At 44.7% G+C, this 26,521-nt stretch overlaps 1 protein-coding gene across 1 annotated transcript; it reads right to left on the reverse strand.

Annotated features, from left to right (window-relative positions):
- Positions 1-157: 157 nt before the first annotated feature.
- rab3gap1 (RAB3 GTPase activating protein subunit 1) lies at positions 158-25,873 on the reverse strand. The gene is made up of 24 exons (XM_070852158.1): positions 25,822-25,873; positions 25,682-25,737; positions 24,352-24,430; positions 24,122-24,254; positions 23,599-23,677; positions 22,996-23,115; positions 21,407-21,572; positions 21,086-21,185; positions 19,625-19,706; positions 19,248-19,316; positions 18,254-18,327; positions 17,960-18,052; positions 16,714-16,886; positions 15,347-15,454; positions 14,667-14,839; positions 14,368-14,422; positions 13,411-13,770; positions 11,964-12,101; positions 10,566-10,793; positions 10,254-10,350; positions 9,513-9,616; positions 9,037-9,152; positions 8,753-8,855; positions 158-1,111 (listed from the first exon to the last, which is right to left on the reverse strand). The coding sequence occupies exons 1-24, from the start codon at positions 25,837-25,839 to the stop codon at positions 878-880; spliced, it is 2,958 nt and encodes a 985-aa protein (XP_070708259.1). The 5' UTR covers positions 25,840-25,873; the 3' UTR covers positions 158-877.
- Positions 25,874-26,521: the final 648 nt, after the last annotated feature.

The raw sequence follows: 26,521 nt of genomic DNA on the forward strand, positions 1-26,521 counted from the left end.
AAAGGGTGGCAGTAAGATGGGGCAGGTTTCTGTTGATCTATAAAGCCCTCATTCATTAGTAATTAATGACAGTGGTGAATGCAGACAGACCTGCCCGCCCTGTCAGCTATGTTTGATGATGCGCATGGCCAAGCCAAGAAGCACTGACTGAGGCAGAACAGTGTTTATTTGTATATTAGAGGACATTGTGGGCCAACATTGAACATTCCTGTACACATTACCTTCATACAATTCCCATTCAATCACTTGTTATACCAGTGCAACGCACATTGATGTAACACCTACAAAGCATTTCTAATTGTTTCACAACCGTTTTTCATTGAAGTTAATGCAAAATAAAATAAAAAATGCAGCCATAACTCTTCTGCTGCTATAAGAAAAGTTATGTGTCCAAAATGACTGTAGCGCAGGGTTTAGCTGATTTGTGACTATTTCTGTTATAACTTAGCATTCATGTGCAAAACACTATTGTTTTAGTGGCAAAGACATGAGCACATCATGAAGTGGGATGAGTGAACCACAACAGAACATGGTACGAAAAGTGTTTTACACTGTTATCACTGAGCAGACTAAGAACGAGATCAGAACAAGAAATAACAACACAATGATTTTACTAGGATCCACTATGTAATCATGACCAATGGAGTGAAAGAATAATAAATCTGTGTGATTCTTTCAGATAACAATGCTCCTTAGTGTGCTGAGGAGAGAAATGTGGCCTACGCAGATATTTAAGGCCTGATAGTTCAATAACCGACCGACAGAATCATTTTAATGCCCCCCCCCCGTCCTTCACTGCTTTTCATGGTGTAAAGTATCATGGTTCATGGGATTATCTATGGTTTCAGATGAAATACTGCACGACGAGCATTTGGTCTTAGAAGAAGGAAGTGTCTGATGAGAAGGCCCCTGCCAGCCTGAACTCCTCCCTCATCAGCACGCAGAAGAGCCGCTGAGGCAGGGCTTTGGAGTACGGCGCTGGCCGAGGGACACACGTGCGCAGCAGAACTTCCCGTCCTGCCGGAGAAGGAAAGTCAGGCACTTTGTTGCTCCCTCCGGTCGGCTTCCTGTCCCGCCCCACGTCCTCATCCAGCGGTGCCAACAAAGCGGCCTGAGGGTGGAGGGAAGGTCGGAGGTTACTAATCACAAAGAAAAACCTCCAGGTCTGTACATAGTCTGAAAAACTCCAGCCTGGTGCATCAGTTTACACTAAAAACATGTTTGCTACTTCAAATGTACATTTCCATAGTCAATGAACCAAAGCCAGCAGTCTGTCTGCCTGTCTCTGTGAGCCCTCACCTGTCTGCAGCAAAAAGGTTCCCACTGAAGACGGAACTCTTTGCAAAACCATAGTTTTATAACACAAACTTCCAGCGGCCGATTAATCCCCATGTGGAGATCTACTGCGGTGTAGCTCTCATATTTCTGGAGGCACCACTGAAGACAAACAGCAACAGGAAGTCGGACTTTTCAAGTACATTTGAGGACACAAGAAAAGACTGTTCCAGGAGAGCTGATGTGTGCTTTTGAACAAGATAAAGCTATCAGCTGACTTCACAAGGTATTAAAAAAAACATAGAGGAAGAAAATGTTGTGGACACAGAGAAAAGATCTCAACGGAATAACTTAGTTAAGAGACAGTCAGCCTGCTGGAGGGAGCTGAGGGCTGTCATGCTTGTTCATTTTTGGAAAACTGGATACAAGAAATACTGGATAGTGTCCAGTAGTGATGGAAGAGCACCAGAGGGGGCGCTGAGTCCTTGCACTGATAATGAAGCTCCTGATATACAAGCACAGAATTGTTGTGATCTAAGCGGCCAAGACGAAGGAGATCCTCCACAGAAGCAGACTGAATGTGCACAGTTATGGCCTTATTTCATATTCATTATTTAACATACCACAGCCCATAGACTGCTCTCTTTTCAGTGGGCTAAACCTCTAATGTGTACCATTGTTACTACAAGAGCGTATTGATATTGGATCATGCACCATGTTACACTGCTCTGTACGTACAGACAACATGTATCTGTACATGTATAAATCCTAAAGGATCAGATTTCTGTTTTGGGGACCATCGTCGGTCATACTTCAATAGAGATAGGGAGGTCAACCGTGTGTGTCAGTGGGCCGTTTAGACACCTTAATGACTAACAGGTGACCAACAGAGAAGAAATGTTTAGTGAGTGGAGCATGCAAATCTATTTCACTGTCATCACTAATACAGAAAAGTGGAAATAAAATAAAAGAACTACAATATGATGTCATGTCATGTAGTCCTCACTCATATGGATACTGATAGTTGGCTATAACAGAATTTTGAAATAAACATTAAGCTTGCATTGCTATAGCTGCATTATTGTTCCATCTAACTCTGCTGTTAACTAATAACTGGTGGTCGGTGTTTGAATGACAGACTTTGACACTGATTATTGTGATGTGTTGTCTGTCAAGAACTCCTGAAATCCTTCAACTAGCTGTGTGAGTGTATATATGTATACTATATATATGTGTGTGTGTGTGTGTGTGTGTGTGTGTGTGTACATATATATATATATATATATATATATATATATATTTTATTGTATCATATAATTATCAATTATCTTTAATAATTATTAATTATCTCCGATAGCCAGAGTAAACTCTAAATCTAACGACTGAAATCAATTAAAAGAATATTATGGAAGGACTGTTGTGTTAGACACCATTAAGTAGGTGAACGATAAACTGGCAAATGAGGGTGTATGTTCGAGCTTAACATTTCTGATCTGAATCTGAGATTGAATGCACAGAGAGGAATCTCCGGCGAACACTCCTAGTTGTCAGGCAACCAGTGAAGACATGCACAGAAGCACTGGGCAGATGGCAATCACACTGTAACTCCCTATTTTTTTCCATTTCTGTCTGTGTGCTGATAAAACACTGAGCTCAGAGGTGTTGGTACTGTATTTTCAAACTTGGACAGTTTTCAGACATTTGTGAACTTTGGCTTCTTTTGTTCAACAGTTATTAAAGTATGATACCGATTAAATAAGATGCTGTAGCAGTCCTAACTGATGCAACAGGCTGCTGAATTAGTCCATCACGGTAAAGGATGTAAAGTCTTTGAGACACAAACACAGGGTCACAGTGGGAGTATGACTACATGCAGACTAGACGTCCTGAAATGTGAGATCTGGTTATTAATCATAATTGTTTACAGACAACTGATTCATATGGATATACAGCTGCACTCAAAAGTATTCAACTCAAACAAGAACAACTGACATAATGTCACAGGTGGTTTCTCCAAATTCTAAACAAAACGCCACTTTTAATGACTACAGCAGCCTAAGAAATGATTCATCCCCCTGAATAGAACCCCTCATAACAGCACTCATTTACAAATTGTCTCAAGCACATCTGATGGAACCAATCAAGGGCCTCATTGGTTGTTTCAGATGTGCTTGAGATAGAACACATCAAAGGCAGACCCTGAAAAGAACCTCCTGCCTACAGTGAAGCATGGTGGAGGCTCAGTGATGTTCTGGAGCTGCTTTGCTTCTTCTGGCTCTGGAAACCTGCAGCGTTTGGAGGGTGAGATGGATTCAATCAAGTAGCAGGAAATCCAGGAGAAAACATCAGGCCGTCTGTGAGGAGGCTGAAGCTTGGACGTCACTGGACCTTCCAACAGGACAATGATCCCAAGCTTCCCTCAAAGTCCACCAAGGCTGGGCTTCAGAAAAAGACACACCGTCACAGTCTTGAACTTGAATCCCACAAAAAATCTGTGGTGGGATTTGAAGGAGGAGGTTGCAGCACACAAACCCAAGAACATCAGAGAGCTGGAGGCTGTTGTCCATGAGGAATGGGCTGAGGTTCCTCAGGAACGCTGTCAGAACCTGGTGTCTGGATATGAATCACGTTTGCCGCAGGTCATTGCAGCAAAGGGTGCTTTACTAAGTACTAAAGACGCTTGTTAAGAAGGGGTTGAATCATTTTGAGACTGCAGTGGTCATTAAAAGTGGTATATTGTGGTGAATTTGGAGAAACCACCTGTGACTTGAGTTTGAGTTGTTCATTGAACACAGCTGAAAGTTTGTACGTTTTGCCAGCACACCTAATTTGCAGTGGGGGTAGAATCATTTTGAGTGGAGCTGTACAGAGATTTTTCTGTATATATGGTAAGAATTCTTCCCAGGTTTCTCATCACTGTCTGCTGAGTGCATATCTTCAACTCCAACGATGATGAAAGCAGACAGTGATCAGAAACCCAGATAAGGTGTTTTCATAATATATTAAACCAGTTGCAGAGTCATTAACTAGCATCTGCTACACAAAAAAGCATCATGTTTTATTACAACTTGTGTTTTATTTTCAAAGCTCTGGCCAAGAAAGCAAAACCAAGTGTGTAATGTTCCTGTAACCACACATTTGGAACCACATTATGATGTGTTCATGCACAAACACATATGAAAAAATGTGACTATAACAAGGTAGTAGCGTGCAAGTAGAGTACTCAGACTTAGGCATCACCCTACTGTGACTAAGGAAGACATTCCTCCCCTGGTCCAGGCTTCCCAAGAGGAGGAAGGAAAAAGGGAAGCTAAACACATTAAAGGAATGGATCCTCAAATCTCTCCTAAATCTGAGGGCAGTAAAAGGAGGAGGAACAATATGTTGTGGCTATTGTGAGCGATTTGGTTCTATGTGCTTAATGAGGAGTGCAAAGACACAAAGTAGCTGAGCTGGAGCTACAGGGGATGGAAATGCAGCTTCATCTAAGTGCAACACAGGAGCAACAAGACTATCACATGAATGATATTTAGTGCAAACCTCCATGTCACCAAAAATATTCTGCTTTCAAAGAGCGTCACATCAGAGAAGTGTGGGAGGAAATGAAGATACAATAGAGACACTTGTGTTAAGATTTGTTGGAAAGGTCTATTTGTGCGTTAGAAGGCTCTTGGGAGGTTTCATTTGTTCTAAGTGCAGTCAGCTATGGAATCTATTGAAGCAATGAAGGGAGATGTGGCTGTGTGGGTGTGTCTGTATGACTGCTACACATTTCTATATATTATATGTTCAATCAACAGAAGGACCCAATACAGTGTTTGTTCATGGAATGCTTTTATGCTCTGTTCTCATGTCAACGGTTGTCTCTTTAAAGCTGCATTCATTTTTTATCCACTAGTGGCTGCAGAGCAAGCTGTAAGCACAAGATTTCTGTATCTTTATTCATAAAGCACCAATTCATAACAGCGTTACCTCAAGACTCTTTCCATAAAGAGCAGGTCTAGACCAAACTCTTTAATTAGAGAGAGACCCAACGATTCAGGAATTCAACATTAAGGATTCAACAATCCCCACATGGGCAGCATCAGATATTATATTAGGAAACAGTGGCAGGAAGAACTCCCCTTTAACAGGAAGAACCCTCGAACAGACCCACCTCTTATTATCACCTCATAAAGCTGTTATGGTAAATGTGTTAGCATTGCATTTACACATACAGCAGACACAGAGCAACAATAGCTCTCATTGGGAGTGGTGTCCTTGTCCAGCTGTTGAATCTCTCCTTCTAGCTCAAATTTGGTCTCCATCAAATCCAGAAAAGAACATGTTTGGGTCTTGCAATTTTATTTCCAGCTATCAGCTTACTTTAGCTTAAGTTTACTCAGTGAAAGCAGCTGCCTACTGAGGTAAAACAGTACGGTAACAGATTCTAAAATGCTTCTTAATTCTTAATGTTTAAATATTGGTTTTTGAAGTTTATAAATGTCTTCTCTCAATTAGACTATCTGTGTAAATAACTGGTATAACCAATGAACTAAACCTGGAAAGAGACAAGTCACAAGGCAATGCTAAAACTCTAAATACAAACTAATTACAATTTGTACATTTCCAATGGGAGGTTATAGCTGTGGAGCCTATTTATATTATATGAGCTCATTTGTGTATTTCTTTTTGTGTGCGTGTCGCTGGAACACTATGGATGGACTGTTGAGGGGTGGGGGTATACTAGAAGTTGGAAGGAAAAGTCTCATTGCTCGTGGTTACCTCGTCACTGGTGAAGTCAGCCAGCTTGACGTAAGCAGCAGGGGGAGAAACAACACAAAAACACAGTCGGATGTAGGAAATGTACAAATGAAAAGAGAAAAAGCACAGATTTGTGTCCCCTAGGAGCTGCTTGACTGCCCATTACCTCACAGGCTTCCACACATACAGGTAACTGTAACGCAGCACAGTTTCACAATAGAAGTTTTAGAGTGGAAGCTCTATGACCCATCAGCTGCATCACAATATCCCAGCTCTGCTCAGAGGAGACTTGTTTCCCTGCTGTTTGCTCTGTGTGGGACCATTTCTGCTAAAACTCGTACAAATCTCCTGAGAAACAGAGGACATTTGTTCTGGGAACATATTTGGTTTCTTTGTACTTTATTTTACTTTAACAAGGAATCCATAAGAGCTGGAATCAGTGTGCAGAAATGAAACGCTCATTAGTTCAAAGTTTTTAGAGTTCTTCTGTCGTGCTAGTTATGAGCCAAATTACCTGCATCCTTTGTTTGGTCTTTGAATGCCAGGCTAATAAACTCTCATATAGCCTCATATATAACTTTACAGCATCAGCATCTAGACAAAGGAGAAGTGGTGACCTCGCAGGCAGTCTGGCAAAAATCTCCAACTTCACTGAGTGAGTCTGTAAAGTAATACACATTCTGTTTTCAGTTATTACTACAGACAGTATGTAATATTTAGCTTTAACTAACTTGACGTGCAAAATTGCATTCACCGTGTGACTAGAGCGTTACTGCAGCAGTCAGCCACAGTGTCTCTTTACATGCTTCCACTAGGTGGCGTTACATCAGACAGAACACAGAAAAAAACTAAGGTAAAATTCTTTGGTACCAGTAATGTCACACAATCTGGAACGGTGACAAACATGAAGTCAGAGCATCGCAAATGCTTTGAGCAGAGTCAGAGGCGTGAGGAGGAATGTACTGTCTTCATCACTGCAGTATTGTGGCTGCATGTTGTGTGCCCCTGAAAAATCCTAATGCTCTATCCACTACACACTTACAGACATTTAAGTCACTTCTTCTTCCACCGTAAATGTCATCAGGACTCTCAGGTGGAGCAAAATCTGCAATCTGTTGCCCCGCTGCACTGTGGGAACCCTGTTGGTCTCTGATAACATGCACAATTGTTCTGCTTCAGTTTGGTCTTTGGTTTATTTCGAAGACAAAGGAAACAAGGGAATGATTCTTTTTCTCTGCTAACATTTGGGGGCAGCCCAGAGTTGTGGCATGTGACATGTGTTAAAGGAGAGGCATTCTGGGAACTCTTGATGACAATGTGACTATCAAAACACATTGTTTGGACAAGTAGTTGTAACTTTCTGCAGTTATAAAGTCTTTTATGTGAGTGAGGGTCTTCACAATATCCATGAAAGCAATGGCTTCACTGGTGATGTTAGGTTCTTGTATTGATTTATAATAAAATAATATAATCAATCAATCAATCAATCAATCAATCAGTCAATCAATCTCAATTTATATAGCGCCAATTCATAACAGTGTTATCTCAAGACTCTTTCCATAAAGAGCAGATCTAGACCAAACTCTTTAATTAGAGAGAGACCCAACGATTCAGGAATTCAACATTAAGGATTCAAGAATCCCCACATGAGCAGCATCAGATATTATATTAGGAAACAGTGGAGGAAGAACTCCCCTTTAACGGGAAGAAACCTGGAACAGAACCAGGCTCAATGTGGGCGGCTTCTGTCAGGGTCTGTGTTGGGATAATAGTAAGTATGTTTATTTTTATTAACTGTTACAGTCCAAGTCCTGGCTGACATTATGATTTCTCACACTTGGAGGGGCTCACAAATGAACAGGAGGTATTGTTGTAAGGGGGGAGTCCATGGACACTTGGTACACAGCCCACATAGCAGCAGCATCATTGTTGCATGTGTGTGTGTGTGTGTGTGTGTGTGTGTGTGTGTGTGTGCAGCACTAAACACAAGATGCAGCACTAGTACAGGCATTGGAAAAATGTGATCTTGTGTTAAATTTGTATTCAATTCGATGTTTGCGGTAAAAACCTCATGACCTCTTATGCAGACAGAAGAATGATGGCAGTCACTTCCACACAGTGAGATGTACTGATGTTAAACTTCACCCATGCCTTCCTACTACACGCAAGATAACATGAAGCTGTAACCACAGAGTGCTTGGAACGCAGACATAAACAGAAACAGTACGCAGGCCCGTTCAGGTTCAACTTCTACATAAATTCTCATTAACAGTCAGTATTATTTATTGGCAGCAGATATTTCGTTAACTCAGTGAGTCCAGTCATTAGTGCTGATACTGATTCAGTGCTTCACTATGGATGAGCTCGCTTCATGTAAAAGGGAAGTGAATTTGTACTTGAAGTTGTCTGTGAGACACCGGATGTTCTGGTGTGAACAAGTCTAAGTCCTACACTTCAAAAGCAAATCTCTCTCTGCAGCTGTTAGCGGTGTGATGCCACAAAGTCACTGGCTGACAGATGGTCATGAAGCGGATTCAAGGCAGATAATAACCAACTGAAGCAAACCATTTGTGTCACTAGTGTCCAATTTTTGTTTCCACTCCCAAACTTGAAATGAAACCAGCGTGTAGGAAAAGCATACCTGTTGTTCACATGGTAAGATATGCTAGGCTCACACTTGTGAACAGCGTCATAGGTAGCAGGAGAGTGAGAGAGCACGGGTGAGGCGGCTTACCCTCTGCGAATTGATGAACAGCCTGTGGATGATGCTGCCAGCCGGCCCCTGGCCAGCCCCCATCACCACCACCTCTGGTTCCTCCAGCAGGGAGCTCACAAACCTGGACAAAGACATCAGATATGATCTCGGTGCCAGTAAGTGTTTGATGTAGAGCTTCAAATGTCACCGTTCCTCCTGGCAGGTAGGTCAGTACCACTCATTTGGCCATATGGAGCTCAGTGTTACCTGACTTAATTAGCAGAACTCGACGTGTCTGAGTCAAATCAAACTGTGCGACTTACTTCTCTAACTCTTCTGAGTCTTCTCTCTTCTCACCCTCACAAACGGCAAACTTGGCCTTGAGCGAGCGAGCTCGGGTGATGACCGTCTCCATGGCCATCAGCTGGTTGATGAAATCCTGTGGATAAGGAACTTCACATCACATGTGCTTCGAGTCCAACACATTACCTAGTAGAGTGCAGTCTGTACGTGTCATTATTATTTTAGCTTGTGTTCGCTCTGTACCTCAGCATGTTGGGCACACACACACACACAAAAGGGGGGGGGCGCTGCAAAAAGGTTTGGGAACCACTGGAGTAGTTCATTCCATACGTTTCCTGCATGCCTGATGAGGTCTTTATTATGTTATTGATATATGATAGAAAAGTTGAGAGCGAACAGAAAGAGTACGATGGACTGACTGCATCCTACAGGAGAGACGCTTCAGATGTCTCATCCTAAGAAGAACAAACAGCTTCCAGTCCGGCCCGTCACTGACCTCTAACTTCTTGTAGTCCAAGTTGGAGGGCTGTAGCAGCTTGCTGGCTTGACACATAGCTTGCTGAATGTTTTTTCTGACTGATGGAATGTCCTCTACTGACTCTGTTGGGGAGAGGGTTGAGAGGAGACGGAGGGAAGGAAAACAAACAAAGGTTGTAAGAGTAATAGGAAGCAGACGTTGGGGAATATGGAATGTTGTATACCACATTCAAATATTGTTTCAGTATACTATATAATACGATGTGTGCACCAACAGCTAATGGAAGGTGTGCTGTTCAAATGTACTCCGTACTAAGCAGTGTTGCTATTTGCTTTTGTCTGCCTAAAGTAAACCCAGCAGTCAGCATTAGCCAAGCTTGTATTGTCATTGAGGATTAACTTCCCTGAATCCTCCCTTCGATGTACAAACACTTTTTTACTTTTGATAGTGAAGAGATTGTGAACATCTTTATTTCCCTTTGATTTCTAATCTGGATATCAAGGGAAAGTTACAGACGCACAAGATGATGAAGTATGTGATGCCTTTTGTTAGGCTTTGACAGAGCTATGACTATGATGTTTCATTTTTACAGACTGCATCAATCATGTTCAAGGTTCAACGTAGTCATTCACAAAAACAGGGAAATGAAGCTTCTCGTCTTGAACGTGCTCCTATGTCTTATTATGTGTTGGTCTCGGTTTGCTTGCAGTCACAACCCATGTGTTTAAGTGTTCCGTGTCAAAAACAATCTTGACTCACCTTCCTCCTTCAATTTCAGGATAGCAGCATGGAGAATGCAGGGCAGGAGATGACGGGTCACGTCTGCTGGTTTCTGTACTGCCAAATAGTGCAAGACCTGAAAGGACATTCAAGTCAGTAAATGATCATCTGCTGTTTGCTTCTTGCTGCTCTCTCTCAAATCTGTGACGTCTGCAAAGACCAAAATGGTTTTCAGCAAGGTACAGGGCACTCTTACTTAATTGCAGGGGGTAACAGTCGTATCCAACTAGATGAGGCATTTGCTAAACATACTGAAACTGTGTTTAATCAGTAACTTCAACTAAAAATTACCTTCTCTGCCTCTTTAGTGTCGTCAAAAAGTCTCCTCTGGCGACGTGCAGGTGTAACCCTGGCTGTCTCCCAAGCCTCCACCCACATGTTGCCTGGGATCTTCATCCTGGCACTAAGCTCACCTTTCACCACTGAGTTACCCCTTTCATCAAGCACCTCCTCCTCCACGTAGTCTCTGGGTGAGTACCAGCGCACAAAGTCCTCCAAAACACAGCCTGGGTTGGCTGCCTGTGGACAGACAGGAGAGCTGACTGACTTCAGCTGAAATTCATCACAACGGGATCCAAGACAATGTTGTCAAGAAGCATGGAATGAACCAAATGGTTAAACATTCATTAGGAGCTGGAAAATATCTTGTGTGAAAAACTTTCAAAATTTCACAAAGCAAAATATGTGACGCTAATGACACGCTGTTATGGAAGGACACTGCATTCTCACAAAGTAATGCCCTAGCTCGACAAGGGTGACAAGATCCCAACAAAAGAGCATGTTTGTATGGGAAACATCACCAACGCTGAGAGGCAGTCTAAAATGTTGACAGTTTAAGCATGTATTCTGCTCTTAGAGCAGTAACTAACATGTACTTAGATGAAGATCTAATGATGATGAAGACGATCTTGATACAATGCCAACAATCCAATGTTAAGGATACAAATGCTGTTACTACCAATGTGATAAAATATGATTCACCCCTACTGCTGTGCTGTTGGATTCCATATGATTTGATTCACTGTTATATGGTGTGACTCGTGTGTTGCACTGCAATTCAGTACAGTACAGGGAGGTTCTACATGAGCAAACAGCAAGTCATGAAGTAAAAAAGTGACATTTTTACTTCATATTTTGGTTTCTCGGAAATTAATACTGGGACTGGTTGCCCCAAATGAAAACATTTATTTTTAGCTGAGCACTTTAATTAGCTGCTGCACAGGATATTCTAAAATAAGTGACGTCAGAGAAATAAGCCTACGCCAGGGAGTGAAAAGTGTTCCAACCAACCCTGACCCCCCCCTATAGTCAGCATGGCAGCGAAGATAACAGAAATGGGGATTTATTCATTATGTATCACCATGTAACACCTAACATCCCACAACACTTAATCGTACCATCCCTATCGTAGACTGTTGAGGATCCAGATAGAGGGCCAGATTTATGCAAACGTATGTTATGGTTTTCATTGTGCTTTCTGCCACATGTATTCAGCACCTCATTACTAAGACAGAAGTCTGGTCTCCTTGAGTGAAGGGGAAGTAAAGGGGAACTCATGAGTGCAGTTCAGAGGTAGGATTTGTATGAGACCACTAAGCTCATCAAAGTCCTCCACTAATCCAGTGGGATACATAAGAAACACTGCACATGTACAGACTGAGTGAGCGTATGTCTGTGAGCCAGTGTCACCTTAAAGGACTCCATGTCAGAGAGCAGACAGGCACTCTGCATCCGGGCACGGAGGTGGGTCCCTTCAGCTGATGTGCCCAGTTTGGCCAGCACTTCTGACTGCTCCTCCAGCAGATCCTCCGTCATGGGAGCAGGTTCCTGGAAGTCAAACGCACAGCCAACAGCATCAGCTCGCTTTGCATTTTTGAGTTGACTTTCAAGACAACCAAACCTGGCCTGTGCTAGGCACCTGAAAAGCACCAATGGCTTCATAACGTGGTCCGATTAAACAGCTGCCATGTCTCACATAATGTCCACCTGTTATACACTTACTTAATTAGAGTCAATTGAAAGATGAACATCTGACGTTATTCTAGGACCAAAAATCATTTCACACAATACACATACAGTTCTGTGCAGACGTTTTAGGCAGGTGTGCAGAAATGGTGTCAAGTAAGAACGTTTTCAAAAGTATGAAGCTGTTTGTTTTTATCGATTTACAAAATACAGAAAAATCTGAATCAAATCAATATTTAGTGTGCCTTCAGAACAGCATCAGTTCTTTAGGTACACTTGCACACAGTCAGGGATTTTGTAGCATCATAGTCAGGTGTGTGATTAACCAGTTGTACCAAACAGGTGCTCATGATCATCAGTTTCATATGTAGGTTGAAACATGAACTGAAACAGAAACAGCTGGGGGAGGAACAGCCAAACTCTGCTACCAAGGAGAGGCTGGGGACAGTTTGATGTCTCAGGTCATCATGATCAGACTGAGCACAGCAACAAGACACAAGGTGGTTCTACTGCATCAGCAAGGTCTCTCCCAGGCACAGAGTTCAGAGCAGACTGGGGTTTCAGGATGTTCAAGCACAAAGAAGCAGAAGAAGAACAAAGAAATGCTGAGGGTCGTAGACGCAGTGGTCAGCCGAGGAAACTTAGTGCAGCAGATCAAAGACACATCATGTTTCCTTCCCTTCGAGATCGGAGAACGTCCATCAGTGCCATCAGCTCAGAACCAGCAGAAACCAGTGGGACCAGGTCCACCATCTACTGTCCACACACAAGTCTGCCCAGAAGTGTCTTCATGGGAGAAATGTGGCCAAAAAGCCAAACCTCCAACGTGGAAACATGACCAGGAGACTCAGCTATGCACCAAAACAGGAACTGGGGAGCAGAAACATGGCAGCAGGAGCTCTGGACCGATGAGTCCAACTCAGAAACATTTGGCTGCAGCAGAAGGCAGTTTGTTCTCTGAAGGGCTGCAGAGCAGAACAACACTGAGGGTCTGCAGGCAGCAGGGAAGCTGGGGGAGGCTCCTGACAAGGGTGGGGCTGCATTTCTGCAGATGGGGATTTGGTCGGAGTATATTTATATATGTAGTATTTATATATATAAACCATAATCCAGAGTATGTAAATAAATAAAGCAGAGACTTGATGAATGAGTGAGTGACAGAGGTCCTGACCTGTGTGACAGGGACGTAGAGAGGCTCTGTAGAGTTGAGTAGAGTCATGTTGCTATAGGGGTGCAGCCTTCCCTCTGCTTTACTTTTACTGCCGTCCTTCTCTCCCTCTGGATGTGGACCCTCGATCTCCCCCTGGTCACTCAGGCACTCAAAGAACTCGTCCTCACTGTCACTCCATGAGTCCCAGGATTTCCCTGGAGACACCTCCCTCGTTGGGGCGGAGGCAGTCATTGCTGTCGCAGACTCTGGGGCGGAGTTGTGGGAGCCACCGGACACCCTGCGCTCTCTCCCTTTGCTGCCCTCCTGCACCTTCCGTGCTTCATCTCTGGCCCTCTTCCTCTCGATGCAGCAGTTCAGCATCTGTGCAGAGACATGAGCCTTTTCTTAGCCATGGAATTCTTAGCATTGCAGTCTTGTTGTTAATGTTCCTTACAGCTTTATTCAGACACAACATAACCATTATGAAAAGAACAAAGGAGTGGTGCCATTGGTTCAAAGGTTCCATGATATGAAGGAGGAGGAGTGCTTCTCCAGTCCAGCAGATAATGGCCCACAAGCTGGATACCTCAGTAATGTAAACCCTCTAACACTAGTGGATGTACTGACTCTGTGACGTTTTAAGTGGCTGGAATTACTGTTCTCATAGTATTTACTGAGGGACATATTGCTCATAGGTGTGAGTGACACCTTAGGGACACATTCATCTAAATGTTCCCTGACACAAATAAATGAATAAATACACACGGCAATGAGAAACACATGATATAACATAATCGTTTTCTAAAGTAAGCGTGCACATCGTGTGCACACTAACAGGAGCCACCTCATCTGGAGACGGCACTGCGCTCTGTTCTGTCATTACCAATGTAATGCTGCCTATCCTTTATTCATGTGCTTTTACCTTTGTTACATTTACAGAATAAATCATGTCTGAGTGTGTTTCGTATAAACTGCTACCTGAAGCTTCTGATGCAAAAGACAACAGCGAAGGTCAGGAGGTCCTCCAGCCAGTCTGCAGGTGAGGAAGCATAAGATGAAGATCAAATGGTTGAGCACACACATGAACTACTAGCTGATGCACTTCAATTACCCAGCACACGGTTTGTATCTTAGATCATTTATAACTGGATTTCTGGATTTATCAGTCTGTGTTGAATAAAAATCCAAATATGTGATGATGAAGTGTGTGGCCTTGCACAGTAGGCCAAGAGGTACAACGGCTGTAAGAGTGTTAAACCACATGTAAAAGTACCCACCCGTAGATGAGATAGTTGTTTTCCCAGCGATAGCGCAACTCAAGGACAAACTCCTGCCACAGGTGAGCGACAGCTCGCAGCCCGCCGTGGTTGTAGTTGACCAGACAGACACACAGTGCTAGTCGGTAGGTCAGACTGTCACTGGGCGCTGACTTCAGCTGGAGAAATATGTTCTGGACCCAGGGGGACAGAGAGCAGGGAAAATGATGGATTAATGAATTCACAGCAGCAGCCTGACACCACATTACCAGGGGGGCCTTCGTTTTAACTGTTCAACACGAAGGATTCTGTTCTTTGTCTTTTGGTGCAGCACAGATATGACTGCAAGTTTAATGCATCCAATGGTCATTATGACAACTGGAATATTACCTGGAGGATTTGTGCACATACTGGAGGAAGGTTGACACAACCTGTTAGTATTGAAACTCAAGTGTTTTTGTGTCAAATGCAGCTGTTCATGCAGATGTGTAAAATTCTGATGTTTGCAGTTTGTAATGGTTCTGCAGTGGTTGTAATTCTATTGATGGCTCTGTGCTTGATGGTGTGTGTGACAGGCACCATTTCTTCTTCAAAACATGCATCCTTGCCTTCAGAACAACATGACTTAATTGAAACTTTAGATTTCACGCAGCAAGCGGTGACACTGTCACGGTGTGTCTGTGGTAAAAGAGCAAACATACACAGTCAGACTTCTTATCTTGCTCCGCTTTCCCACAGGCGCTTGGCTGGGCAGTTTTACTCTTGCTATTCTCTGATGACTTCTCCACAGCAGCATCTGGGAAGAGATACTGAGACATGCGAGAAGAAAAACGCTTAAATATAAGACTGTAATTCAATACTGTACATTTAAATAAAACCAGTCCATTGGTGTCCAAATGTCTCATCCATCATTACATTCGTGCGGCGACATAAAACCTGGGTACATACACATGTACACAAAACTCCTGCCACAGTGCTTCCCCAACCATTTGAAGTCCTGTATCTGGGGCCAGACGGTACACTGTGAGTGTGGACTGATTGAGAGGTGAGTGTCATTCACTACATGTGAAGGCTCTGGTCTTACGCTCTGATCACACTGAACATGAAGAGAAGGTGGAGACTACAGACTGGAACAGTGAGAGGTAGTGGTTCTAGAAGCTTCGAGAGAAGGTTGGAACTCATTCATAGCTGCTTCAGTCATGGCTGTAAGTTATTTTTTTAAGATTAGTTTTTGGCACATTTGTATTACTTGATAGCAGACAGTAGGCATGGCAGCAAGGACAGGAGAGAGAGGGGGAATGACATGCAGCAAAGGGCCCTGGCTGGATTCACATCTGGGCCGCTGCTGTAAGGACGAAGCCTCGCAGTATGTGGTCTACCAGGTGAGCTACGTGGCACCCCAGGTGTGGGTTTCTTATGGGACAGCTTGGTTCTGTTCCAGGGACAGTGACTGGTGCTTTGGCAGGGCCGTATGTGTGCACAATTCAGGATTCTATCAGCAGAGGCTGCTTTGGGGGTGGGATCTGGTTCAGTCAAAGTCGGGGCCTAACACAAAGATGGAGCCTGATTCAGTTGGTGGGATCTGTTACAGTTTGGTTCGACACCAAAACTACGTGGTTAGATTCTAGATGATAGTTTGGGTCGATATAAGAATGAAAGTACAGTTTCACTTTCAGTTTCACACCTTGAAGACCTGCCTCTATTACAAGCCTGCTTCTGCAGCTGAGGCAAATTAGAGCCTCAGTATGGCTTATTAAGAAGCTTTGGAGCGCAGCTATGCAGCATGACATTTGCTTTAATGAGCTAGAAAAGGACCATGGCCTTAAATATGCTGGCCTGAGCTTGTTTAAATACTTTGGGTTTGGCAACCAAGAGAAATAGAGGCTACACTTGTGCACTTTGAGTTTAAAACAAAAGTAATTACAGATTAAGTTCCACACGTTTTGTTTTTCAGGCCCTTCATATATTTAGTTCCGTTCTACAGGAAGTTGTTAAACCTGTCATTACATGTTTGATTTCTGTTACAATAACACCCACGTAAACAGGAATAAGCATAAATAAGACTTACCAGAAGGACAGAATTGAGTATGTCAGTGTTGAGTGGTGACTCATCAATGCGCCGGTGGCGTCGGATGTGCTTTCGGGCGCTGTGCACCATATTGGAGACGGAAAGTTTGGAGATGGGCACTGTCCCTGCTGGCTCAGTCAGCTTGGATAAAGCAGAGCTGATATCACTATTCTCTGCAGGGAAACAATATTTACAGTCACACACACATATTTTTGCTGTATAAATGAATGTTTGCATATTGTATCTCTGAGGGAACATCAACATTTAGAGTTGAGGAGATGAGTAACAGAGAGAGTTAGTAGGTGCCCTTAGAATACATATGCTTGTCGCACTTCATACACAATTGTGATTATTTGAGCGTAATCGGTACATTCCACAGTCAGGATAATTCTAGTCTAGTGTAAGAAACGTTGCATTAACATGCTTGGATGGACACATGGTGTTATAACAGGAGCATGGCTCCTTTAAGGGAAAGCTCTGTGAGGAGTACCAGACAGAGGGAGTGACAGAGGCAACACTTACTATCTTAGAGGCAATCGGAGCAGAGAAGAATTGAACTATAAAGTTGTGCAGTAGGAGTAAATGTACAGCTTAGGTTTAGTTTGTCTCTTAATAAACACTGCAGCTCCTCCCAAAAAAGGTCCTACGTCTTGCTACTCCGCTGCTGGGTAAAGTGAGGGGGTTAGTGCCGGGCTGGGCATCATCTCGGGCCCTGGAGGCAACACAAAGTCTCTTTTGTGCTGCCCAACCAGGAAGCTGAAGCTCTGGAAGCTGAAGCGGGAACAGTTAACTGGGACTTTGTGTTTCCCTTTGCACCGTTCCAACTTTGGAAAATAGAATCAAGCATCCTTCTGCATTTCTTAACTATGTGTGACCACACAGCAGTCATAGAACAACCCATTTAAAATAAGTCTATGTGCAGCAGAGCAAGAGGTGAAGCTTTGTTTCAGAAACTATGAGAAGGTTAATTGACACTCCTTTGCCAACAACTATATAATTTCAATGAACAGCCACTGAAAGCAATAACATGGATTTAGTTATCTAGTTAAAAAGCCAAACTCAACAGCACTGCTGTGTGGACAAATATGAACCACGAACGACAACACAATCATTAAACTCAATTATTTGTAGAACTATTAGTTGTCAGCTAAGAATTCAGAATTGTGAATAGGATGTGCTTGGAGACATTAGAGTGAGAAACAATGGCATCCACTCCAGTGTTTAACAGTACAGCCAGTGATCTGACCTTTGCCATCCTCCTCAGCCAATCCTCTCCCCAGAATCTCTTCTGCAGACTCCTTCCTGCAGCACAGCTTAAAGAACTCTGTCAGCAGGTCACCTGCAGGGGACGAGAGAAACATTTCGTCCACTTCATTCCACCTTTAGTTTGTTGACGTTATTGCCACCACAGACACACACATGACATGCAGCTTGCTTTCTAGGGTGATGTGCATCACATTGGGCAGTGTGATGTCAGTGCGTAATGTTGGTGTGCAAACTGTTTGAAAATGTCACGCGGACACAAGAGGATTCATCTCACCCAATAAGCACTGAGGGTTATCAGCTGTCCTGACTCGGACCGACCAGTGAGGAGCTTGGAGGGGGTCAAGGTCACTGCCGGTCACACAAACAGACCATATGTGGTTAATCACATCACCAGTCTGTTACTGGTCCACATTTCTCAACGATTCTGTCAAGCTCTTATCTGTATGTTAAATAAAGATAAACAGTGAAAACACTCTGAAAACACAAGTCGTTCCTTTTTGTCAGTTCAAATCGTGTCGCAGTGGATTTCATAGCGACTTTATTGTTGATATTTTTTCATTGTTGAAATGAACAAGCTCGGAACCAGAGCACACGGTACACAGGAGTGTGCTGTGACTGTAGCGCACAAGCTGAGGACAGCCTCGGTCTGCAGTGTGTGTCACACTGTGTTATCATAGTATCACTGTTCTTTGTTACAGAAGGTTGGATAAACTTCCTTACAGGCAAGAACAAACAGCATCTTGTACATCTCACTAGTACGTCACATTTCTCCTCACATCTAAATCTAAGAACTACAGCACACGATCAAGTAACTTCTGAACCTGCGATAACGCTGACAGAACTGGTTCCAGGTACGATACACCATCTCAATGGGATGAACCGCAGTTTGCCCCCAAACTAGAGTCACACATTTCCCCCAGGAGAAATGCACACCTTTGTATCTCATGTCTGTGATTCTTGCGGCTGTTTCATGGAACCTCGTCTTTAATTCTTGCTTAAGTGCAGTTGTGTTGTTTCTGCTTTGCTGTTTGTGTTCTTATCAATGTTGCTTTTTCTCAAATCTCTTCTGGAAAAAGAGATCTTAATCTCAGAGACACTGATTTAAATGAAGATTAAGTGAAATAATTTCATGCTTAAAGAGGGCACGGTTACAATAGATATTTTTGTAATAAGCAATATGAAATCTTTCAAAGAACAGCATGAAAGCAGGGCGTGGCACTATAGGAGTCAGACACACAGTCCAGACAGAGAATCCACGACACTCTTACCTGTAGACATCGTTATCCACAACTATGCCTTCTGTCAGGTGAGGCCAAGTGGTCGCAAGATGAAGCTCACTGCAACAGCCAGAAACAGAGACAACTTTGTTTTGCACAAAACACTTCAGTTTTTTTTACATAAATGTCACAAAGGGGATACACATCAGCATACAGAAACAGAAATATTCTGAAATAATAATTGCATGGTGACCTCCCCACACCCCACCCTCATGCCCAAACCCAGCTAGGAGTTCTCACATTAACTGCACACACTCTGGAGAACTGAAATATAATGAAATCCCAGTGAAAACACATCATTCTCAGCTTTGTTTGTAGTGTGCAGCTAGAGTCATGTGAGTGTGTCGTCAGAGTTTCAGTGCCTTTACCTGATCGGCTCCTCACAGGCTCCAAACGGAAGCTTCCCAAACTCCACCCCTCCCACCTCACCTCCAAGGAGCGTGTCAAAGTCTGACAGGAAGCCAAACAAAATACACAATTAAAAAAAAACAGCTGGAATGCGCAGCAGTAAGTCTGTTGTCATCAAAAACAGAGTCAGAGAGGTCTCCCAACGGGCGTGACACGTGTGAGGGAGCTGCAGCATTCCTCAGCTGAAACAGGAGGTACGGCCCCCGGCGGGGATCAGTGTCTGCTTCCTTGTGCAAACACTTTTGGTGGTATATAGAAAGCAGTACATCAAGCACCTCCCCCAGATGAACTGAAGGCCTATGAACTACTCCCCACCTGAGGGGGCACAAACAGGCCCAGGACCCTGCACACCAGCCACATCCAGGGCAGATCCTTCAGAGGAACTTCTTCATGCAAGACACCCGGACCTGAAAGACCTTTTTCAATCTCTCACTGCTCCAGTCTGTAGTCCACCATTGTTCCCGCCCTCAAAAGGATTAACACCCTCTGCCTGAATGACTACAGCCCAGTAGCACTCACCTCTACCTTCATGTCTCTAGTCATCATCTCCCCCTTCCCTGCCTCAATGAACCCACTTCCATCAACACTGTAGAACGTGGGGCTCCTGACTGTCTGACAGGCAGGTCCAAGGCTGTGTAGATAAGCGCCGCCACATTGTCGCCCCTGACTCTCTACACCCCAGTCCTCAGGGCTCCGTGCTCAGCCCTCTGCTGTACTTCAAACACAGGTTCACACACGACTGTGTGCCTCCCACAGTTCCAACGCCATCATGACAACATGACTTTGCTTCACAGAAAGTGAAGTCAGCAGCTTCAGCAAGGACCTGACCTGGACTCATCACACGAACGTCACAGAGACAAGACGGGTGCATAGAGCCTTTCTAGTTATTTCAACTAGTTAGGTAGTTAACTCAACTACTGACATCACATCCTCATTCACCCATTCACACATCATTCATACAGGAGGAATCTAATTTGGAGGAGATTCTTTCATTCTTTCATACTCATTCACACACTGAAGCTGCTTCAGGAGCAGGTTCAGTGTCTTGCCCAAGGACACTTCGACATGTTGACCCATAGGAGCTGGGGATCGAACCCCCGACCTTCTGATTGAGGGACGACCCACTCTACCACTGAGCCACAGCCGCCCTACATCACTGCACAAGCTGTCTACATTACTGTTCATTCATTTGATCTATTATCATTCCCGTATTTGAATGTCTCTACTGTTTTATATTTGTGTCTTTTATATTTGTGTCTTGTTCTGTGTTTTTTTTTAAATACATTCGAGCATTGCTGGGGCCTGAGATTTTAGGGTTTCATTGCCAATAACTGCCTCACTGTAATTGTAATGCAATATGTGATGAATGAGATTATTTGGTAATGTGTCAACACATCATACTGTATTGTGTGTGTGCCTACCTGGTGGCTGCTGTGGCCAAGAGTGCTGCTGCCAGTCCTGGAGAATGTAGGTGAAACGGATGGCAATGTTGATTGGAGGTAGAGGGGACAAGGTACAGCCCTGAGGAGGAAGAAAAAAAACCAGAACAAACCAGCTGAGAAAGCTGCTCAGAGGATCTTTGTCCCCTTCTGCCCTTTCAGTTGTGTGTGTGTGTGGCTGAACTGTTCTACATACTGTGCTCTCCACGGTAAGGGAACGGCAGCGTCATGAAGGTTCGAGGGCTCAATCAACGCTGTTCGCAGCTTCATTTGATCTAATGTGTCTTGCTCCATAACACTTACTATCTTAGACTTGAAGATGTCGAGAAGGCCGGACAGGTGGTTGTACTGGCTCGGCACCTTGCGGAGGTGGACCATCTCGAAGTCCGTGCGCACACCCGGTCCCTGGCACTCTCCGGCATACATCCGCCTCCACTTCTGCTGGATCTGCACAAACATGGGCACCTGGCTGTGTGCGCAGCACAAAGAGGAGCAGATGTTACTACGTGCTCACATCCAGCAGGAGCTTCTCTCAACCAGCAAGCTCCTCTGAACTGTAGACTGGATTGGTATGAAATTATGAGCAAAAACACATTTTGCCTAAACACAAAAGGCCTTTGGCCACTTCGACCTGATATCCATGGGACCTGTTGTTTATTAATCAATCGTCTTTGTAGTTTTTAGTTTTGTTTGACGTCACTCGCTTCATGTGGGCTCCACTGATGCTGACGGGTAGTCAGTTCTGGAGACCCGCCGGTGGTCATGTCAGTGGATCCTACAAATCAAATTGAGTGCCCCCCCCCCCCGACCAAAAAATGCTAGGTTAGCACCACTGGTATGTGTACTTCACTTGATTATTCTACTCCACTCCATCTCAGAGCAAATGTTGGACTTTTTTTTGTCCGACAGCTTGAGTTACTTTACAGATCACAGTTTTCCCTCCAGTGAAAACCATGCATCTCATGTGGTGGATGTTTCTGATGAAGAGTTCCTTTATGAGCTGAGGAGAAAGCTCTCCTCCTTCTAAACTTAAACATTAGTACAAAGCGCTCTTGGATGAGCGGGGAAATGCATCATCACAGAGAGTTTTTAGAGATGTGTGGTGCTCACAGGACAGCAGCACTCCCACTATATGGTGGTCTTCTAAACCATGATACACTGCTGGAGATTAAAATCAGATACTGCACCATGACAACAAGCACATTTTACTGTAACACTTCAACCTTTTATTGAAGGTTTACTATGGAGAACTTTTACTTGTAGTGAAGCATTTTCAAATTGGGTATTACAGCATTGGACCTCAATACTTCTTCACCTCTGGCCAGCTCACCTTCAGTCTGACTGCACCTGTGTGTGTGTGTGTGTGTGTGTGTGTGTGTGTGTGTGTGAGGGAGACAGTTTAGCAGGTTTGTTGTCGAAGGGAGTGTCTCGGTGTGTGAGGGAAGTAGCGGCACGTTGCTGCAGCCACAGAAGTGTTCCTGCTTAGTTCCATTCCTCAGATCAGCTGCAGTAGAAGAATTACTGGAGCTGTGGCTGTGTGTGTTTGCTGCCACAACAGCAGGTGAGTTGGAGGCTCCAACAGTGTGTGTGTGTGTGTGTTCTCTAAGGGCTCTTAGAGAGGATGCTTGTGGGCATTAGTCACTGTACTGTAGGCCTTTTAGAGCGCTATTCGTGTCACTAGATATTATAATTCACTGAAATCTGACACAAGCACAGACAGCTACAAAACACCTGTTCAAACAGACACCACAACAAGCTAACCAGCCTTCTAGTGGGATGATACATACATACAACACAGTATCAATGCCTTCAACAACTGTCTCCCGTACTGGACTGAGACAGGGAAGAGAGGGACCCTTTGTGAGGATCTCTGAATGATTGGAGAGACTCACCTGCCACTGTTGGCCAGAGAAATGGAGATGGAGCTGAGAAGCAGATTGCATTTGGACTCGCTAATGATGGCCTCGCAGTTGGCTCCAGGGCTGATGACCACAAACTCTCGGATACCGTACCTGTGACCACAGACACAGTTAGAGCACAGCAAACACCGTACCTGTGACCACAGACACAGTTAGAGCACAGCAAACACCATACCTGTGACCACAGACACAGTTAGAGCACAGCAAACACCGTACCTGTGACCACAGACACAGTTAGAGCACAGCAAACACCATACCTGTGACCACAGACACAGTTAGAGCACAGCAAACACCGTACCTGTGACCACAGACACAGTTAGAGCACCGTGGTGCTCGTCTGTATTTACTCAGAGCCGACAGCAGCTAAATACAGAGTGGAAGGATCCATTGCTAGGAGCAGTTAGCTAACAAGGCGTCCTGTTGGCTCAGTGTGCAGGACACACACATGTAGGCTCTACCCCCCTCCCTCTACTCCTGCTAGGACCTTTGAAAGATCCCGTCCAGAGAAGCAGACTACATGTTACAGAGGATCCCGGCCTCTCTTTGCATAGAAGCACGACGAACGACTGAACTCACCATCTGACCAGGCAGTGGGCTCGGGGAGGAAAGTCATTGTTCATGCACAGAAGGTCCTGCATTGCCAAGGGGAAGGCATCTGGACAGAAGATCAAGAGCGGTGTCAAACACTATCTGCTGGGGGGGGGGGATTCAGCTGTCCGCTCCTTTCTTTCTACTGTTACCATTTCCCTATAATCAGTAACAATTCAGAAATGCAGTGGGGAGGGGGACAGATAAATAATGTATGTAAAATGGAAAAAAGAGGGAAAAAAGGGTGAATGGAAGATACATTTATTTTAGTAAATAAAAAGCTTCTCTTTGACCAGCTGACTGGAGGTCGAGGGAAAACTGGGAAAGATCATTCTCCCTCAACTAGAAGTGCTCTTTCTGACTTGCCTGGTAACCTTTCACTGCCTTTTGTCTCCTCCTATTGTGATAGACTGATAGAGACCATTTCATTTGTTCACCAATCACAGTCCTCATAGTCTCTACGGGGGGGGGGGGTAAAGTTAGAATATCTAACATTCAGACAGGACTGCACCTTCTTCAGGCTTGTCCTTCCCGTCATCCTTCTCACAGTCTTGTTTCAGGAAGTAATGACTTATGTAGAACTTAAAGTCGGCAAAGTGAATATCCTGAGACTTCTCCCCCCAGGTGCCACTGGTGAACTCCCCCTGTGTTGAGGAAGCATCAAAGCAGGATGAAGAGACAGAAGCTACAGACAGTATACTGTGGATTCAGTGGGGGGGCAGAGGTGGGGGGGCAGAGTACCTTCTCTGGGGACAGCTTTCCAGCAGAGCTCCCAATCAGCTTCCAGTCGTTTAACACTTCCTCCACTCTGGACACAAACCTGGGGGAGGACAGATGAGGTGTGTGTCAGCAGCAGGGTCAGGCTGGACACACACACACACACACACACACACACACACACACACACACACACAGACACACACAGACACACACAGACACACACAGACACACACACACACACACACACAAAGACACAGACACACACACACACACACACACACACACACACAGAGAGACACACAGAGACACAGACACACACAGAGACACACACACACACACAGAGACACACACACACAGACACACACACACTTTCCTAGGAACAACGATAAGTCGACACTGTGTAGTTCAGATGTATGGAAGCCTGCTGATCCACATGGTGCTCCTCCATGACATTAGTTTGATGAGAGGCGCTACAATAGAAGCTGTTCACTCATTCTGACTTTTCTGGTGTTGTAAAACAACAACCCAGGCCATGCTGCAGTGAAGCCTGCTGGTCGCTGTCAGTGCTTCTGTACTGCTCCAGAACACTGTATCAGTATGGTCACACCAGGAAGACGGTGAAGGCCTTTTAAAGCTTCCCATCATAAAACCTGCATCTGATGAACTGTAACCATACAATCTAGAGATGTCACTCTGAGCTCAGGAACACATCATCAGACCCACTAACACCACTACAGCCACAGCAGCCAGCCAGCCAGCCAGCAGTCAGCAGTCAGTCAGTCAGTCAGCAGCCAGCCAGCCAGCCAGCAGTCAGTCAGTCAGTCAGTCAGTCAGTCAGCAGCCAGCCAGCCAGAAGTCAGTCAGTCAGTCAGTCAGTCAGCAGTCAGTCAGTCAGTCAGTCAGCCAGCAGCCAGCCAGCAGTCAGTCAGTCAGTCAGTCAGTCAGTCAGCAGCCAGCCAGCAGTCAGTCAGTCAGCAGCCAGTAGTCAGCCAGTAGTCAGTCAGTCAGCCGTCAGCAGCCAGCCAGCCAGCAGTCAGTCAGTCAGCAGCCAGCCAGCAGTCAGTCAGTCAGTCAGTCAGTCAGTCAGTCAGTCAGCAGCCAGCCAGCAGTCAGTCAGTCAGTCAGTCAGCAGACAGCCAGCAGTCAGTCAGCAGCCAGCCAGCAGTCAGTCAGTCAGTCAGTCAGCAGACAGCCAGCAGTCACAGAGTCCCACCGGCTGTGTGTGACTGGGGCAGTAAGACTAGCTGCTGCCTGCCTGTTGCTGCTTGCTGCCTGCTTGCTGCCTGCTGCGGCTTACTGAACACTAGAGTAACTGTCAGTGAGGGAGGGGGGACAGAGAGCCGCTGCCTACCGCTCCCACTCCGACGCGGTGGTGAAGTCGGTGATCTCGAACACTTCGGACTCGGGCTGGAAGAAGAGGGCAGAGTTTAGAGAGCACTGTGGGGGCTCAGACAGCTGACACACACTGTGGGGGGAGCTGGAAACACTCACATCACTGTCGGCCGCCATGTTGATGTCCTGTTTTCCTTTTCCTTCTTCTTCTCTTGCTGCTTTAGAGGGCAGCTGTGAACCAGCTAGAAGGCACATACCGCCACCTGCTGTGCAGGAGTGTGTACAGCCCTGCTCCCTCCTACAGGGACGGGCTGTGGGTGGGACCCTTTGACCCCCCCCCTGCCTGGCCTCGGTTCACCTCCACAGTCCCCTGCAGTGCCCACATATTACCTGGACAGGCACTCCCAGAACCTCCTCACAACCTTTGGTAACATGACAGAAACCACAGGGGACCAGAGTGCACACTACCCAAAATGTAAAAAATAAAACAATAACGGCTACTTTTATTTTGAAAAAAGATAGATTTAGATTTTCTTTTTCTTATAAATTTCACATTTCTTAATGAATATTAATTTTCTTTTCTTCTCCATTTAATATTAAGGAGTAAGAAAATAAAATGATGTCTAGAATTATTCCAGTGGCATGTAGTTGTGGTCGATCATCCTCCACATTTGACGATTTCTGTGTTGCTGCTGTTACTTCAGGTCATGAAACAGTGAACATAAATCAGTGAAATATCTTAAAGAGCTCATAGTACCGTACAGTACCGCTCCCAGACTGCAGGCCTACTGGTGGTTCCTAAAGTCCTCTAAAGTAGTGATGGAGCCAGAGCTTTCAGCTATCAGACTCCTCTCCTGTG

The sequence above is a fragment of the Pempheris klunzingeri genome, chromosome 20 (assembly GCF_042242105.1).
Source record: "Pempheris klunzingeri isolate RE-2024b chromosome 20, fPemKlu1.hap1, whole genome shotgun sequence".
Lineage (NCBI taxonomy): Eukaryota > Metazoa > Chordata > Actinopteri > Acropomatiformes > Pempheridae > Pempheris > Pempheris klunzingeri.